The following is a 15116-nucleotide window of genomic DNA, read 5'->3' as shown; positions in this document are numbered from 1 at the left end:
GCCCAACACAGGGCTCAATCTTAAGACCCTGAGATCATGACCTTAACAGAAATCGGGAGTCTGATGCTTAGCCAACTGAGCCACGCAGGCACCCCTTCTTTAAGCATTAAAGATACTCCATTTCCTTCTGTCTTGCATAGCTTCTCAAGAAGTCTGAATCTTCTGGAATTTCTAGAAAATTGCCTGTTTTTCAACAAGGGGAACTTTCTTGACCAAATTTCCATTATTTCTCAGCACCCTAGAATTGTTCAGCTTATAGATCCTTACTTAGTCTTTGCCTTTATGTCATGGAGTCTCATCCTGCATGTTCTGCTTAATGTTTGGCCAGAGACTCAAGTGAACGTCTGTGCAGATTTCTGGAATTTTCTGTGCTTAACTGCCTCTTCTCTGATGCACATTTTGGTCTCTGCTTGAGTTCTTCCTCCCTATACCACAGTCTGAAAAGTTCCTCTAAACATAAAGGCACGGCAGATGTAGGCCTCACTTCATCTTGTTACAACACTCAGAGATCATAGTCCTCCTATACTGCTTATTGTCAGATGTCTGAAAACAGTTGTTTCACGTATTTTTTTCTGGTGTTTTAGCTGTTTACTGTGGAATAGAAAGTCCATTCTTACTTTTCCATCATGGCCTTTGGAAATTCTTACCTGCCATATTAGCTTTTAAGATAACTATGGAGATAAAAAATAAAGTTTATATTTCTTTCTTTCTTTCTTTCTTTTTTTTTTTTTTTTTGCCTTTCTAGCAATTTGGGTCTTATGGAGCATATTGCTAATCCCTACTTATAGAGTTTTAGCAGTTTCATTAATATCCCTTTCATATCCTAATAATTTTCAAGTAACATTTTACATGGTTCAGCTATAATAGAATAATGAACAAAGTAATATATAATTACTATATGTTATTTTAAGTAAATAAAATAGCATATACATTAATGCTAATGAGTGAACTTTTCAAAAAAGTGTGTTAAGTCATTTAAACAACAGCTTTGTAAAGAATTAGGTTTGTGATTGTTGTTATAAGACAGCTACTAGTTTTAACCCACTGAGCCACCCAGGCACCCCAAGACAACTACTAGTTTTAATCACCTTATTTTCTGGTCAAACACTCTGACAAGTAACATGAAAAGGCCCTAAGGATGACTGATGCCTAGTCAAAGGTGATCTTTAATGAATTAAAATGCCTGGCAGTGGTTCTGTAAACTTAGCTTAGAATCTGCATGGTTTTACTGTATTCCTCTGTTCCCCTTAATAGCCTTAAGGGAAAAAACAAACAAAAAACAAAATACATTATATATTTCATGTAACAGTTGCACATTCTTAGGCTATTCTTGGCAAGTTTATTAATCTTTAGATTTTTGTTTTTTTTCCCCAGATTGTCAGTATTTAAACAGACCACATCATGCGTGAGTACAAGCTAGTGGTCCTTGGTTCAGGAGGCGTGGGGAAGTCTGCTCTGGTAAGTTAGCCACCTAACTCTAACTTAATTAGTATAATACAAGAAGAACATTGATATTTGCTTGTCTTGGACTTTTAGTCATTAGTGAGAAAAGGTGGCAATATTTTTTATATGCCTAGTATTTGGCCCACAGGGGACAAAGATTCATTCAGTAACCACAGATGTGTAGCTTACAATGGTGCCTCATTCAGTCTTTCCCTTAAGCAAATATTTACTTACTGCCTACCATGTGCTTAGCACTCTATGACTGTAATTCAAAGAGGAATAAGATTGTTCTCATTTTTTAAGGAACTTATATTCCAGTGGGGGAATACTGATTATTTCAGATACTAGTGAAGTAAGTCCTACCCTACTTCCACCCTAGACTTAAGTGAAATGAAGTTATTTTTTGTAGACATGCTGTATTTATTTAGTAGATATTCATTGAGCTTCTATACTGTCAGACTTTAGGGTGACAATAATGAACAAAAACAGTCACAGTCCCTCAGAGCTTACCATGTAGTGGAAGAGATGTAATAATTACAAAGTTAAATGAAGAACTACCTCATTATAATTGTGAAAGAGATACTTTGAAAGAAAAGTACAGACTGTTAAGAGAGACTGCTATGACAAATGAACCTCAGTTCGCATTTGAACAACTAAGAGTGGGTCCCAGGTGCTGTGGCATGAGTGAACTGGAAGGCAAGTAGAGGGAAATGAAGTGAGAAGCGGGGACCACATCATGACTTGAAGGCCATATAAAAACTTGACACTTACTCCTAATGTTGTGAGAACCCATTGAAAGTGTTTTTGTTTTTGTTTTTTTTCAGGGGCTGAGAGGTGGGAGGGGTGTTGACAGGATTAGACACATGTTTTAAAGAGAATACTTTGTTCAATGTGGAGTGATTTAGAAGAGAAACTGAGTGGACACGGGAGACCAGTTGGGAGTTAATGCTGAACCCCAGATTATTTGTGGAACCTTATATTGGGCCTGTGGCAGTGAAGGAGAGAAGAGTAGATGTTTTGAGAATTAAATAACTTGGTGCTGGATTGGTGTGAGGACCAGGAGAGAAGGAATTGTTGAGGATGATTCCCAAAGTTCTAGTTGTTGAACTACTAATTTTATGGATGGATCATTTAAGTAAAAGCGAAATACTGGAGAATGAGTAGATCTGAAAGTAAAAATCAAAAGTCTTGTCAAATTTGGTTATGTGAGATGTTAAAGTAAATACATCAAATAAGTCATTAGTTCCTCAAGATAATAACCTTAAAAGGGACTTAAATGATTTGGGGCACCATGTATATATCAGCAGTATTTAATTTCATGAGAATTATGTTACTTTTAAATTTAGTACCTGTAAATTAGTACCTCTGTGGTGAATGAGAATATCTGTCATTTTAGATGCATATATTCAGGGCACCTGGCTGGCTCAGTTGGAAGAGCATGTGACTCTTGATCGTGGGGTTTTGAGTTTGAGCCCCACACTGGGTGTACAGATTACTTAAATTTAAAAAACAAAAACAAAAACTTAAAAAACTAAATGTATATAACTTTAATTCAGCAAGTCTCTTGAAATTTCACATAAAAGTTCATATATACAGAATAACATGGTCAAGATTATCGATTGCAACATTCCTTACAGTGGTAAGAGTTTGGAAACAACCTAAATGTCTACCAGTAAGGGTTGGTTAAAAGTAAGTTTTTAATGCATATTTTGAGTAGAATAATATATAACTATTAAAAAGAATGCAGCAGCTCTGTATATACTGATATATAGTGATATCTAAGATGTATTACTTAGGAGGCAAGAAGGTACCACACAGTGCAGATGATCATTTGATAACAAAGAAAAAGGGAGGGTGAGAAGTAAGATAGTATAAAATGTAGATAGAGACCATCTCTGCAAGGTTAAATAAACTATACTGGTTACTTGGGGGTAGAATTGGATAATTGGGAACAAAGGTGATAGATAGGGTTGGTTACCACTGCATACTCTTTTGTGTCTTTTGTATTTTATCCTGTGCCTATGGTATTAACTTTAAAAAAAAAAAAAAAAGCCATAGGAATAAGTGAAGTTGTCAAGGGAGAGATTAGAGAAAGAACAACTCAGGACTGAGCTCTGAATACCTCTCAACCTTTAAAGAGTAGATAGGATTGAAGGATCCAGCATAGAAGAGTACATCTTATACTTGAATGTAAGGAAAGCATCTTTACTTGACTCCCCAGGAGTCAGGTAAAGGAGAGAGGAAAGAGATGATACAGAAACACAGAGGTAGCTGGATTTGATCAAAGCAAGCTTCAGTAAGGCGATAGTGCCATAACTGTGCTGGGGTAGGTTGTGTAGTGAGTGAGTGCTGAAGAAACAGAACCATGATTGGAGACAGGTGAAGTCTGATTATCAGAGGGAGCAGAGAGAGGGGGGTGAAGCTGGAGGAGTAGTGGAGTTAAGGGAAATTTTTATTTCTCGGTGGGAGATGGTAGAGCAAATGTTTGTGTGCTGGAGGCAGTAATCCCCTGGAAAGGGCAATGGTGATATTGGAGAGGAAGGGAGTAATTGTTACAGTTGTCAAAAGTTCAAGAAATAACAGAAGTAAAATTAAAGAGTCATTGAAGTAACAATCAGTAAGTTCATTGTGCACACACCAAAAAGACAGTTTGCAAACCGGGAAACTTCAAACCAGAACATGGAATGAGTTTCAGGGGTATATTGTTATAATAAAGCAGCTTATAGAGTGAGAAAGCAGTGACTCTTCAGTGACTGGTTATCATGATAGAATTTTCTTTAAATGATAGAGAATTGGTTAGTGGTTACCTCTTATCAACCTTGGCAAACTGTATGTTTTGCTTTTGATTTCCAGAGGCATAAGCAAGAAATGACCTCCAGATCAATTTAGCTTTGCTAAATAAGCTAAATTAAGCTTTGTTTACATGACTAAACTGGTTTTATCTGCTCAGGGAATTTTCAGACTTGTCTCTGATTTTGATTTTAACACGGAAAGGACCAGTAGGTAAAAAAGGTAAAGGAGGACTTTTATAAAATAAAAGTCGGTATCATTGAATGAGATGTCCCTGAGAACTGAGATGAGATTCAGAGAAATAATGAAAGCTTGCTTTATGAAGAAGGAAGTGAAAGGTGGGAGATTGTTTTTTATTTGTGCTAGTCTCTAACAACGGGCTTATAGAAAGCACTGAGATTCTCATACCAGCTTCTGCATCTAGTGTCTAGCTATAGCATATGTTATATACCCTTTGGAAAAACACAGTAAATTTATGAGGAAAGCAACTATGTCAAGGTATAATGAAGACAGTAGGTTTTTTCCTAAATATCTGCTCTGGACCACATTTTGAAAACCTCTGTTCTGGTATAAGCATATTAGGAAATTTTCTACGATCAAATTCTACATAGTACTAAGATGATGAGGTGATAAAATGCTTGATAAAAATAATGAATAAAGTTTTTGGTATAATTATATCCTGAGTCCCCTTTGAAGAACAGGAGCTTAGTAAGAGGAAGAAGTTTGAAGTTTACTATATTCCAGTTAATGTGTTTAGCTCAAGCTAAAATAGTGCATAATTTAAGTGTTGGTGACCTCAGGCCACATTCTTACCCTTCCTTCCTTTTATGTGGCAGTGTACCAGACCCTATTTTAAAGTTGTCCAGGCAGTATTTCACAACCATCTTCAGTACTTCTTTTTATTTACCAAATGATAAGATACCTAGTGTGAAGTCTGTGTTTTTAGAAATCTTAGAGGGAGAAGTAGGTAATCTGGAAAAGATGAGTAAGCAGTATTTCCAATGAAAAAAGTAAGGCTCCGGAAGCAAAAAGGTTGTATATTTGGAATCTCAGCTGGCAGATGGGAAAAATAACTACTTCTAGGGAAAACATAGAACTTGGATATGACTATAAATTTAGTAAATTCGGTACTTTTAAATTTCCTTTTCTCTTTTCCCCCACAATGAGATTGTTTTAAGATTTTGGAAGATTTAGAACCTTTTGTCTCATTCCTTTAAAAGCATGAAATAAAAGTTACTATGGATACATAAAGAGGTATTAGGAGTTTAAATACTAGTAAATTTTCATTTTTTTCATTAATTAGGATCTGTGACCTTATTTGTATCTTTGTTGTGTTTTGAAACAATATAGTAATTATTTCACAGTGGGAGTTGGCTGCAGCATTGCTGACAGCCTTTAACATGACCATCTCCTTTCTCAATGTGCCCACTTAGGTATGGGTGTATCCTTGTATTGAAAAATAATGAGACCATACATCTGCATATTTACCCAGAATTTTCACGTAATTTCATTTAGTCTTTATCATTTTATAATGGTATAAGTAGCATTATGGAAGAGTTGATTTTTCTTTTAAGTACTTAACTTTTCTTTGCTCTTTTTTTTTTCTAGACAGTTCAGTTTGTTCAGGGAATTTTTGTTGAAAAATATGACCCAACGATAGAAGATTCTTACAGAAAGGTAAAATGTGAAACTTGTGTACACATGCTTACAAATAGTTCCTTAGGACTTTAAAACTTGATCCACAGAATTGCTTTTTAAAAATCTTTTTTTGCAAAGTGATATAAATCTTCTGTAACTGTTTTTAAAAATTTTACCAGGACAGAATATTTCTCATAAAATACTACTTAGCTACAGAGAGCTCTGTGTTCTGTTACTGATTAGTAATCTGTTCTTTAGTGTACACATTGTCCTGGTAGAGGGTATTTTTAATGTAGACTAGGTATATTTTTGACAACTCTTTTTGTGAAAATTAAGATCGTTTTTATGCTTGAAGTTAACCAGTGACCAAAAGTTTTTATTTTGGTTTAGTTTCATAATAACTTCAAGAGATTTTAGACTATATATCTTAAGACAATAAGAAATTTGATAATGAGTTCTGTATGATACTATAATGGTAGATACGTGTCATTACACATTTTCCCAACCCATAGAATATACAACACCAAGAGTAAACCCATAAAGTAGACTATGGGCTTTGCATAATAATGATGTTTCTACGTAGGTTCGCTAAATGTAATACATGTACCAGTCTGGTGTAGGAGGCTGATGGTAGGAGAGGCTAGTGGCGAGTAGGAGAAGGGTATATGGAAACACACTGTATTTTCTGTTCAGTTTTATTGTGACTCTAATGCCAGAGTTCTAAAACATAAAGATTATTCAAAGGAAAAAAATTAGTCTTGACCAAAAAATACTATTTTATTTCATTTTAGTCTAGCATTATGGGGAATTTTCATAATTTTATTTCCCAAGTATGTTAAGGAGGGAAGCAGAGAATTAAACCTTTCAACTAATAGGAAAGGATTACTTTGTTAGATGTTGTAGAATTTACCTTTAGTGGTGTCATAAGTTTTGTTAAATTATATAAGCTCATCTAGCCATACTGGCAAAGCAGTTTTGCTATCTGCAAATTGGAAATAAAATTGTGTTCTAGGTACATGGAAAAACTACAGACCTAACTCATTATTCATTTGAGCATGCGCACTTCCTGATTGATTGCGCAGGTCCCCACAGGAGTCCTGTAAGTGGTGCCACAGTGGCTTTGTAGCACTGCCCATGATGCTTCTCAGCAATCCCTGAGCTGACACAGAAGCATTGAAAATAGGCCTTATGTCAATATGTTTATTTTTAGAAGGCAATGTTTCAGTACTAAAATTGCCCCCCAAGACGCTGCTGGCTAAGCTGTAACTACAAACGGATCTGTACCTAGAATGTTGGAGATTGGACACTTTTCTTGGTTACTTCTTTATTTAAAATGTTCAACAAGGTTCATAGTTGATACTTTCTTTAGGCCAACCTTCTCTTACTTTATAAAACACTGAGGAGATACAATTTCATTATAATATAAATTTAGAATATAAAATTTCACCTAATGCACATAGCTCTTCCAAAGGCATACCTTTTTTTTAAAGTCTCATTGAGGACTGTGTGAGTTCAGTGTTAACTCATTTTAGCACCTCTGCATTCCCCTTATCTCTTAAAATTTTTCTGTGTATTTAATCTGGGGCATATTTTGGTAAAACTTTAGTAGTTGGAACGTGATAAATTGGCAGAATTTTCTTTAAAATCTTGTCTGCATTTTGAGCTAGTTAATACATTTGTGCTCTGTTTTCTTTGAAGATAATATATACATAATTTTCTATATTTTAAAATTTCTATTAGAACTGTTGCAGTTTTTCTTAAATGAGAGGATATGACTATTGCCTTATAATAGCAAAAATCATTACTCAGTTTATAGTGGTCAGAAAATATCTAAACTCAGCATTAACAGTCCTGGCTTCTGTAGTATTAATAGAACATGCTTGAGACCTCCTGTTCTTTATTATAGTACCAAGTTAAATCTCAGCCAGTATAGCAAACTCCTAGAGAAAAGGCTTTGTAGTTGTTAATAGGTACTTGGAGTGAAGAGGTGGCAGGAAATTAGACTGACGTTTTGATTTTGATATTACTCTTTATTTTTCCTTCCTTCCCCAACAGCAAGTTGAAGTAGATTGCCAACAGTGTATGCTCGAAATCCTGGACACAGCAGGAACAGTAAGGATGTTTTCTCTTTTTCTGATAGATTTTAGTTGGTGAGCAGGTTTTATCATCTGAATAATTCCTCTGAGTAAAAGTAATTGTTCTGATTAAGAACTAATTATCTAAAAGTAGGGTTTCTTAAATTTTCTTATGTGCTTCCAGCCATCTGTGCTGTACTTCATACCCACATACTACTCTTAACATTGTGTCGAGTTCGCCTACAGAATGTGTACATTGCTTATCTTCTCTCTATATTGAGGTAAAGGATTACCCTATCACTGCTTTTTTAAAAGGGGGGAGGGGTATTTTAAATCCAGAATTTTAGTTAAAATAGGTATTTCTCTGAATTTCTATAAGATTTTGTCTCTTGGCACCGTAGTCATTAATTTTTATCAAAATTGGTTTTGCCTTTTATTAGTATTTTAACATCTCAAGGGGCTGTTGACAGATACATGTTTTCTGACAAAAATCTTTAGGATTATTTTGAGCCTCATTTTTCTCAACTTTAAATGACTGCTGTATGATGACATTAGTATTTCATAGGGTTCTTCTGATGATCAAATGAGATAGTGATTATAAATCCCTTGGCACAAGTGATATATAGTTATATATATGAGCTCCAGGTGTTTTCATTGCCTTCATTTGTCATCTCCTTGATAATTTTGTTATTAATTACTGATGATTTCCTGTTATACTGCCATAAATGCACATGTTAAGTGATTTTTCTTTTTTTTCCATATATGTAGACTTCACCTATTGGGCAGTTCTCAGCTTTAGAATAGATGGTATTCTTTAATGTTGTAAGTTGTTTAAAATTTAGCACAAATTTTCCATGTAATTTTATAAAAAATAATGAGAAAGTTTCATGTCATTAGGAAAACCCTTTAAGTAGACTGGAGCAGTTGTAGTGCTAATGATACTGTATTTTTCCATTCTTTTGTGGGAAAATAGATCTTGATTCCAGTAGGAAGCTTGGGATCATTAGAACTACATCTTTCTTATATCTGTTGACTCAAAATATCTCCCCCTTTTGCCATTCCAACCCCCCTATTTCCTTAGCTTCTGAATCAGCAGTCATTCCCCTCCGTTTCCAGATATGCTAAGAGTTAAAGAGCACTTTTCTCCTTTTTCCATTCATCATCTCCACAAGTGTGAAGGAGGTCTTTGTTCTTCTTGTCCAAATTAAGGAATTTCTTCCCTACCATAGAGATCTTTCCTTTGGGCCTTTAAATATCTTGTCATTCTCCCTCCCAGTGCTCAATGTACTGGGTCATAGTTGCCTGTTCAGTTGTCTGTGTCCCCAGGGCCTTCCATAAAGCTTGGAAAGTAGTTGATCCTCATTAATTGTGTCCCAGATCACTCCTTATTCCTTGAAGATTTTTGCTCATTCTCTTCATCACTGCTTCAGTCAGAATTCTTGGCGATTTTAGTATTCAAATAAAATCTGTATGGATATTATAGATGATCCATTTGCTCAGCCTACCAGTTTATTGACCTCCATACTGCTTCAGCCATTCCTGCCCATGGTCTTACGTAGACTATATGATTACCAATAACAGACTGTATGAATACTACCTTCATCTTACTTTTAGGTATGCTATTCTCTGCCTCTTGTTGTTTTATCTCACTTCCTTTTATACTTTAAGCTTCGCTGGAACCTTCAGTCCATGTATCCCACCATCTCTGATTGTCCTCATATCCTAACCCCCTCTTTACATAGCTTCAAATCCATGGCCTGATCATTATGATCAGTCCTCTGAATGTATCCTCAACTCCCTGGGACTTTTCAGCAACCTCCAATTCAGTTGATCACTATCCTCTATAAAAATTGTATTCCTTTGGCTTCCAGGAACCAACATTTGCTTGGTTTTCTCCATCATTGGTTATTCCTAAATCTCCTTTCCTGATTTGTCTTCATCTTTCCAACCCCTTAATGTTGGAGGGCCTCAGGATTCAGTACTTGGACTTCTCTTTTCTAACAGTACTTTCTTGGAGGTCATCTTTATTAGCGTCAGAATAATTTAATTAGGATCTATATGTAAAAAGGAATTATATACAGTTTCCTAAACCACACAGAAACCATGGTATAACATGATAAGGTGGTTAAGATCTCCCTTCTAATTCCTTAGTTCATTGTCATTGCTTCTAGTTGTGTTAAGTAGGGAACAGGAACATCTACCTCAAAGTTTCTAAAAACTGTGTAATAGGTCTTATATTCTTGTCATGAGAAGAACATGTAAGAAAAAATTCAGTAGCTTATATATGATTATTCAGATTTAAATTGTTCCATTGTACATTCAAGAAATCATACTTATAATTGTACATTTTTTATTACAGGAACAATTTACAGCAATGAGGGATTTGTATATGAAGAATGGCCAAGGGTTTGCACTAGTATATTCTATTACAGCTCAGTCCACGTTTAATGACTTACAGGACCTGAGGGAACAGATTTTACGGGTTAAGGACACAGAAGATGTAAGTATTTTTCTATTTGTTTTAAAGATTGTATTTATTTATTTGAGAGAGAAAGAGCACGAGCAGAGGGGGAAAGGGAAAAAGCAGACTCAGAGAGCCCATGGGGTTCGATCCCAGGACCCCAAGATTATAACTTGAGCCAAAGGCAGATGCTCAACCGACCAAGCCACCCAAGTGCCCCTATTCTTCTCACTGTAAGACATATCTCTCTGTGTCCAAATGAAAAGTGTCTCGTTTTCTATTAAGAAGATTTGGAAGGTAGCTACCACATATCTAAAGTCGTGATCAAAAAAATTTTACAACTTTCTAAATTTACCTACAAATTATATGCTAAGATAGAGGGCATGTATGATAAAGTGTTCATTGTGCTGTTTGTTAATAAGTGCAGTAGGGAAGGAAGAGGAGTCAGAGTACTTGGTAGAAGTGGGACTTGAGTTGAGCTTTGAAAGGTGGTAGTTATGTTTCAGAAACAGTGTTCAAAGAACATTAGTAAGAGCCATATTGGTATTTTCCACTTCTATAATTCTCTTGGTATAGTTTGTACTTACAGTTTTTTTCCTTTGAATTATTTTGAAGATTTTAATTCACTGGGTTTTGTATTTTTTAATTTTATTTTTGTTGCAGAATTCTTGTCTTATTTAATGAATAACATCATTGCTGTTGTGCTTTTTTGCAAGGATGAAATTATATTTTATATGTTTACCTCACTTTTGAACTGCAGAGTTCCTTTTTAGTTGTATAAATTGGGATATAAAATTTCATTTGTACCTTTCTTTCTGTTTTTGCATGTTTTTTTCTCATTATTAATGGGAACATATGTACCTGCTCAGGACCTTAACTTTGGGTAATCCTGTAGGCAGGAGAGATTTCTATCAAATGACTCAAGATCATCCATAACCTAGTGAATACTTCTTTTCCTTCCCATGAGTAATTTATCAAAGAGACTTCTGTTTTCATAGGCAATTACATGCAAATCACTGAACTCTGATAATGTTAATCTCTTCATCTCCTGTCATAATTTAAAAAGATGGACTGGTAGATGTCTAGTATGCCATCTAGCATAATTGCCTGGTTTAAGTACAAGATCCACCATGTCCCTTAAATCCTTTCTTTGTGTATAGTGCCCATCACCTCACAAATGACTCTTCTGTGGACACCTTTTATCTAAGGATGTTATACAGTTTGTTAGCAACTTGTTTTATTGCAAATAGGGGCTGCATTTCTGATACGGGGGAAAAGGGAGGGCATAGCTGCTTTGTGGCTCTATTTTAATTGTTATTGCTTCTTGATATCTCACCTAAACTGGTCTTCAGATCTAATGTCAAATATAGAAGTAGAGTTTGTTGCCTTGTTGGTCTTGCCAACTACTTTTGGAACCTGTTAGACCTGGGAGATGAAGTACTTAAACCACAGTTAGGCCCAATGAATACATTCTTCTCTGCATTGCAGGAGGTTCCTTTTCCTTCAGATTTTTGTACTTGGAATTCAACTATATTATTAGTAGTCCACATGAGAATTATACCATTATATCCTTAAAATAATTTAGCTACTGAGCATAGTAGCATCTCTTCCATACTTTTTCTGTCTCTTCCTGTTCTATCTACTTTCTTTCTCCCAATATGCATACATAGAATTTTTTAAGCACTTGGTGAAGCTTATTGTCCTAACTAATAGATTTCAGTTGATGACAGGTAGTTACTTACTTAAAAGTTACTAAGGAACAAGTATGCTAGTGCTCATATTGTGTTTTTTCCTTCCCACAGGTTCCAATGATTTTGGTTGGCAATAAATGTGACCTGGAAGATGAACGAGTAGTTGGCAAAGAACAGGGTCAGAACTTAGCAAGACAGTGGTGTAACTGTGCCTTTTTAGAATCTTCTGCAAAGTCAAAGATCAACGTTAATGAGGTAACCTACAGCTGCTAGACAGCACAAATAAGTGCCTTTTTAGTTATCTTTCTTTTAAGGTAATAGCCAAAACCAAATTTTTTGAAGAAAAAAAAATTGTTCTTCTAATTGGTTTTGAATCTATCAGCGTACAGAGAACACTAAGTAACTCCTAGAAACCATATTTCCTCACTACGTAAAATCACTTTGATGGTTGTGATGAAGACGCTCATATTTACCTTACTGCAAGAGCAAGTTTAAGTTAAAGAATGTGTTTGAAGTCCTGCTAAGCTTCTGAATGATATGCCGGAAGGTAGTGTGTGCAGATTGTTCTATCACCCTTGCACAGTTACCTATGCACATGTGTGTAAATAGGTTGTAAAGTCAAGTAGGAAAATACAAAAATCAAAGTAGTTATTGAGCTTATGAACTTAGGTTATATAGAAAGATATATGAGGTAATACCTCATGGGTATCCCAGAATTTGGTGTTTTGAGTCGGGCTTTCCTTTGGTTTCTGACTCATGGGAGGAATCTGAGCATAGACGTGGAACTAGAACTCACCCACTCTTTGAGGCCTGATGAGGCAGGTGCTCAAGGCTTTTTTCATCTCTGACTTAAGCCTTCCAACCATCTTGAGAATGTAGCTCTGACAGGACATGCGTAATCAGCATGCCCACTGCCTGAGTGTCAGTCCAGTACCCTCCTGGATCCCTGAAGATCTGTGCAGTTCCAACTAGCACCAGCAACCGACCAAAACCTCAAGAGGTTCTCTTTGCTTTTGTTAATTTTAACATATTTAACATAACCTTTTTAAAACAATGAACCAACCAATCAGAGGAGGCTTCTTTCCTTTCCCTGTAATGCATAAGTCTTCACTGGCCTGTTTGCTTGTCATTTGTGGCATCACAGGTAATCCGTCAGCTCAGCTCACTCAACATATGTGAGAGTTACAAGGGCCTTAGGTTATCAGCATCCTGTGTTTTTGTTTGCTGTTCCTCTCTGGCCTTTGGGTCTGTAGGTCACTTTTCCTTGACTTAATATTATGGTGGTAGGCTGTTGTTTGACTTTCAAAATGATTAAGTTATCTTAAACATCTGACAGGCAAAAAATTGAGCTTGTTTCACATCCTCTCTTTTTAAATAACCAAGAATGTTAAAGCTTGCTTTGTTAGGTAAAACCAATTTTTGTAAGTACATAAAACATTCATAAATTTCATTATTCAGCAGATACTAATTGTGTGCCTGTGTGTCTGGCAGTGTGTCAGGCACTGGGGTAACAGTGATCCAGACAGACACTGTTTCTGCCCTAGAGAAGTTTACATCCTAGTGGGGAACAAGTCCTACTGAGATCTTCAGCAGTCATTTCTTTTTCATTGCCAAGTAAATGAAAGGAAGTATGATATGTTTTTAGCTTTAGCTTTCTCTGTTGTGAAATTACAGTTTTATAGATGTTATTTTGAAAAATGTGACTAATGACAAAATTTTAAGTTTTTTTTTTTTTTTAATTTTATTTATTTGAGAGAGCGCTCATACAAGGTGGGGGGACAGCGGGAGAGGGAGAAGCAGACTCCCTTCTGAGCGGGGAGCCTGATACAGGGCTCCATCCCAGGACCCCAGGATCATGACCTGAGCTGAAGGCAGATGGCTCAACCAACTGAGCCTCTAAAATTTTAAGTTTTCATACAGTCTTTTTTCAAAAAAGGAAGGAAGGAAGAAAAAGAAAAGGAAAATGGAGATAAAAAGCATTGGGAGGGGGCTTATGCATCCTTGCATGCTCGCTGTCTCACAAATAAATAAATCTTGGGGGGAAAAAGCATTAGGATGATGCATGAGGTTGGCTAGGGAAACAGTAGTGCAGGGTCACCACTGTAGGATGATTGACCTTTGGGATCTGGTTCCTTGCTATTCACTGGTACCTGCCCACCAGGTTCACAGGAGATGGCTCTGCTGGAGCTGGGTGGGGTCAGGATCCACTGAGCACCATGGGTTGGTGGTGTTCCTTACTTTTAAAGCATTAAATGTTTGTGGGAACTCCTCTGCTACTTGCTAAGCCTCCTGGATTATAGTTTCCAGTGCCCCAGGGCTCTGTTTTCACAGCAGTGTTGTTAAACCTTGATGTGAAGATTTATTAAATGTGGAGAACAGTAAAACAATATGGAATAAGTTAGCTGTTTAAGGCTCTTTACTCTTGTGAGGGAAATACAAACTTTAAAGTAGCGTATAATATTTGAGTTTCTTTTAATGTTTCTCTTTAGCCTGATAATCCAGCTACAGAGTTCCTTTGATAGTTAATAGTTCCTCAGACAGCTAATGCTTTGTGAATATACATGTGATTTCTGTTGGATTCAAATTTCAGATCACACAGGGACATACTGCTTGGCTAAATAGCCCTCTAGTTCCTGCTACCTGTAGCAGAATATACATGTTAAACTCTTATGCATGCCATTTTTGCTGTGTTCTGAAAGTAGAATCACAATTCTTTGCTGAGGCTAGAATCAGAATTGGAATCAAGACATCCCAGTTGAGTAATGGCAGAAGGATTGGGCAAGTATTCTTTGTTCCCTTTAGATTTTCCTGTGAATCAGAGAGATGAGGAAGAACCTAGGTGGAGGCCTCTGAGTATGTCTAACCAAATACTTACTATTGCTTGAACTTGCCTTCATCACTGAACCAGCTGTTGCAGTGAGGTAGGCCTCGTTTGCCAAAGAAGTCATTGAGGATATCACTGCGAAATCAGTCAGTGTAGTACAGAAACCCCAAACTGGCTGGCATGAAGAAACATGT

At 36.2% G+C, this 15116-nt stretch overlaps 1 protein-coding gene across 3 annotated transcripts in view; it reads left to right on the top strand.

Annotated features, from left to right (window-relative positions):
• The window catches only part of RAP1A (RAP1A, member of RAS oncogene family), a 77851-nt gene that overhangs the window by 56410 nt on the left and 6325 nt on the right, over positions 1-15116 (top strand). For all 3 annotated transcript variants that reach the window (XM_045081902.1, XM_004769775.3, XM_004769774.3), the window contains 5 exons: positions 1375-1458; positions 5842-5910; positions 7927-7983; positions 10306-10446; positions 12210-12353. In XM_045081902.1, coding sequence (XP_044937837.1) covers positions 1402-1458; positions 5842-5910; positions 7927-7983; positions 10306-10446; positions 12210-12353 — 468 coding nt within the window. In that variant the 5' untranslated portion in view covers positions 1375-1401. The remainder of the gene's footprint in view (positions 1-1374; positions 1459-5841; positions 5911-7926; positions 7984-10305; positions 10447-12209; positions 12354-15116) is intronic.

The sequence above is a fragment of the Mustela putorius genome, unplaced genomic scaffold (assembly GCF_011764305.1).
Source record: "Mustela putorius furo isolate JIRA1106 unplaced genomic scaffold, ASM1176430v1.1 tig00000585_pilon_pilon_pilon, whole genome shotgun sequence".
Classification (NCBI taxonomy): Eukaryota; Metazoa; Chordata; class Mammalia; order Carnivora; family Mustelidae; genus Mustela; species Mustela putorius.
The sequence above is the reverse complement of the archived record's forward strand: the minus strand, read 5'-3'. Positions and strand labels throughout refer to the sequence as shown.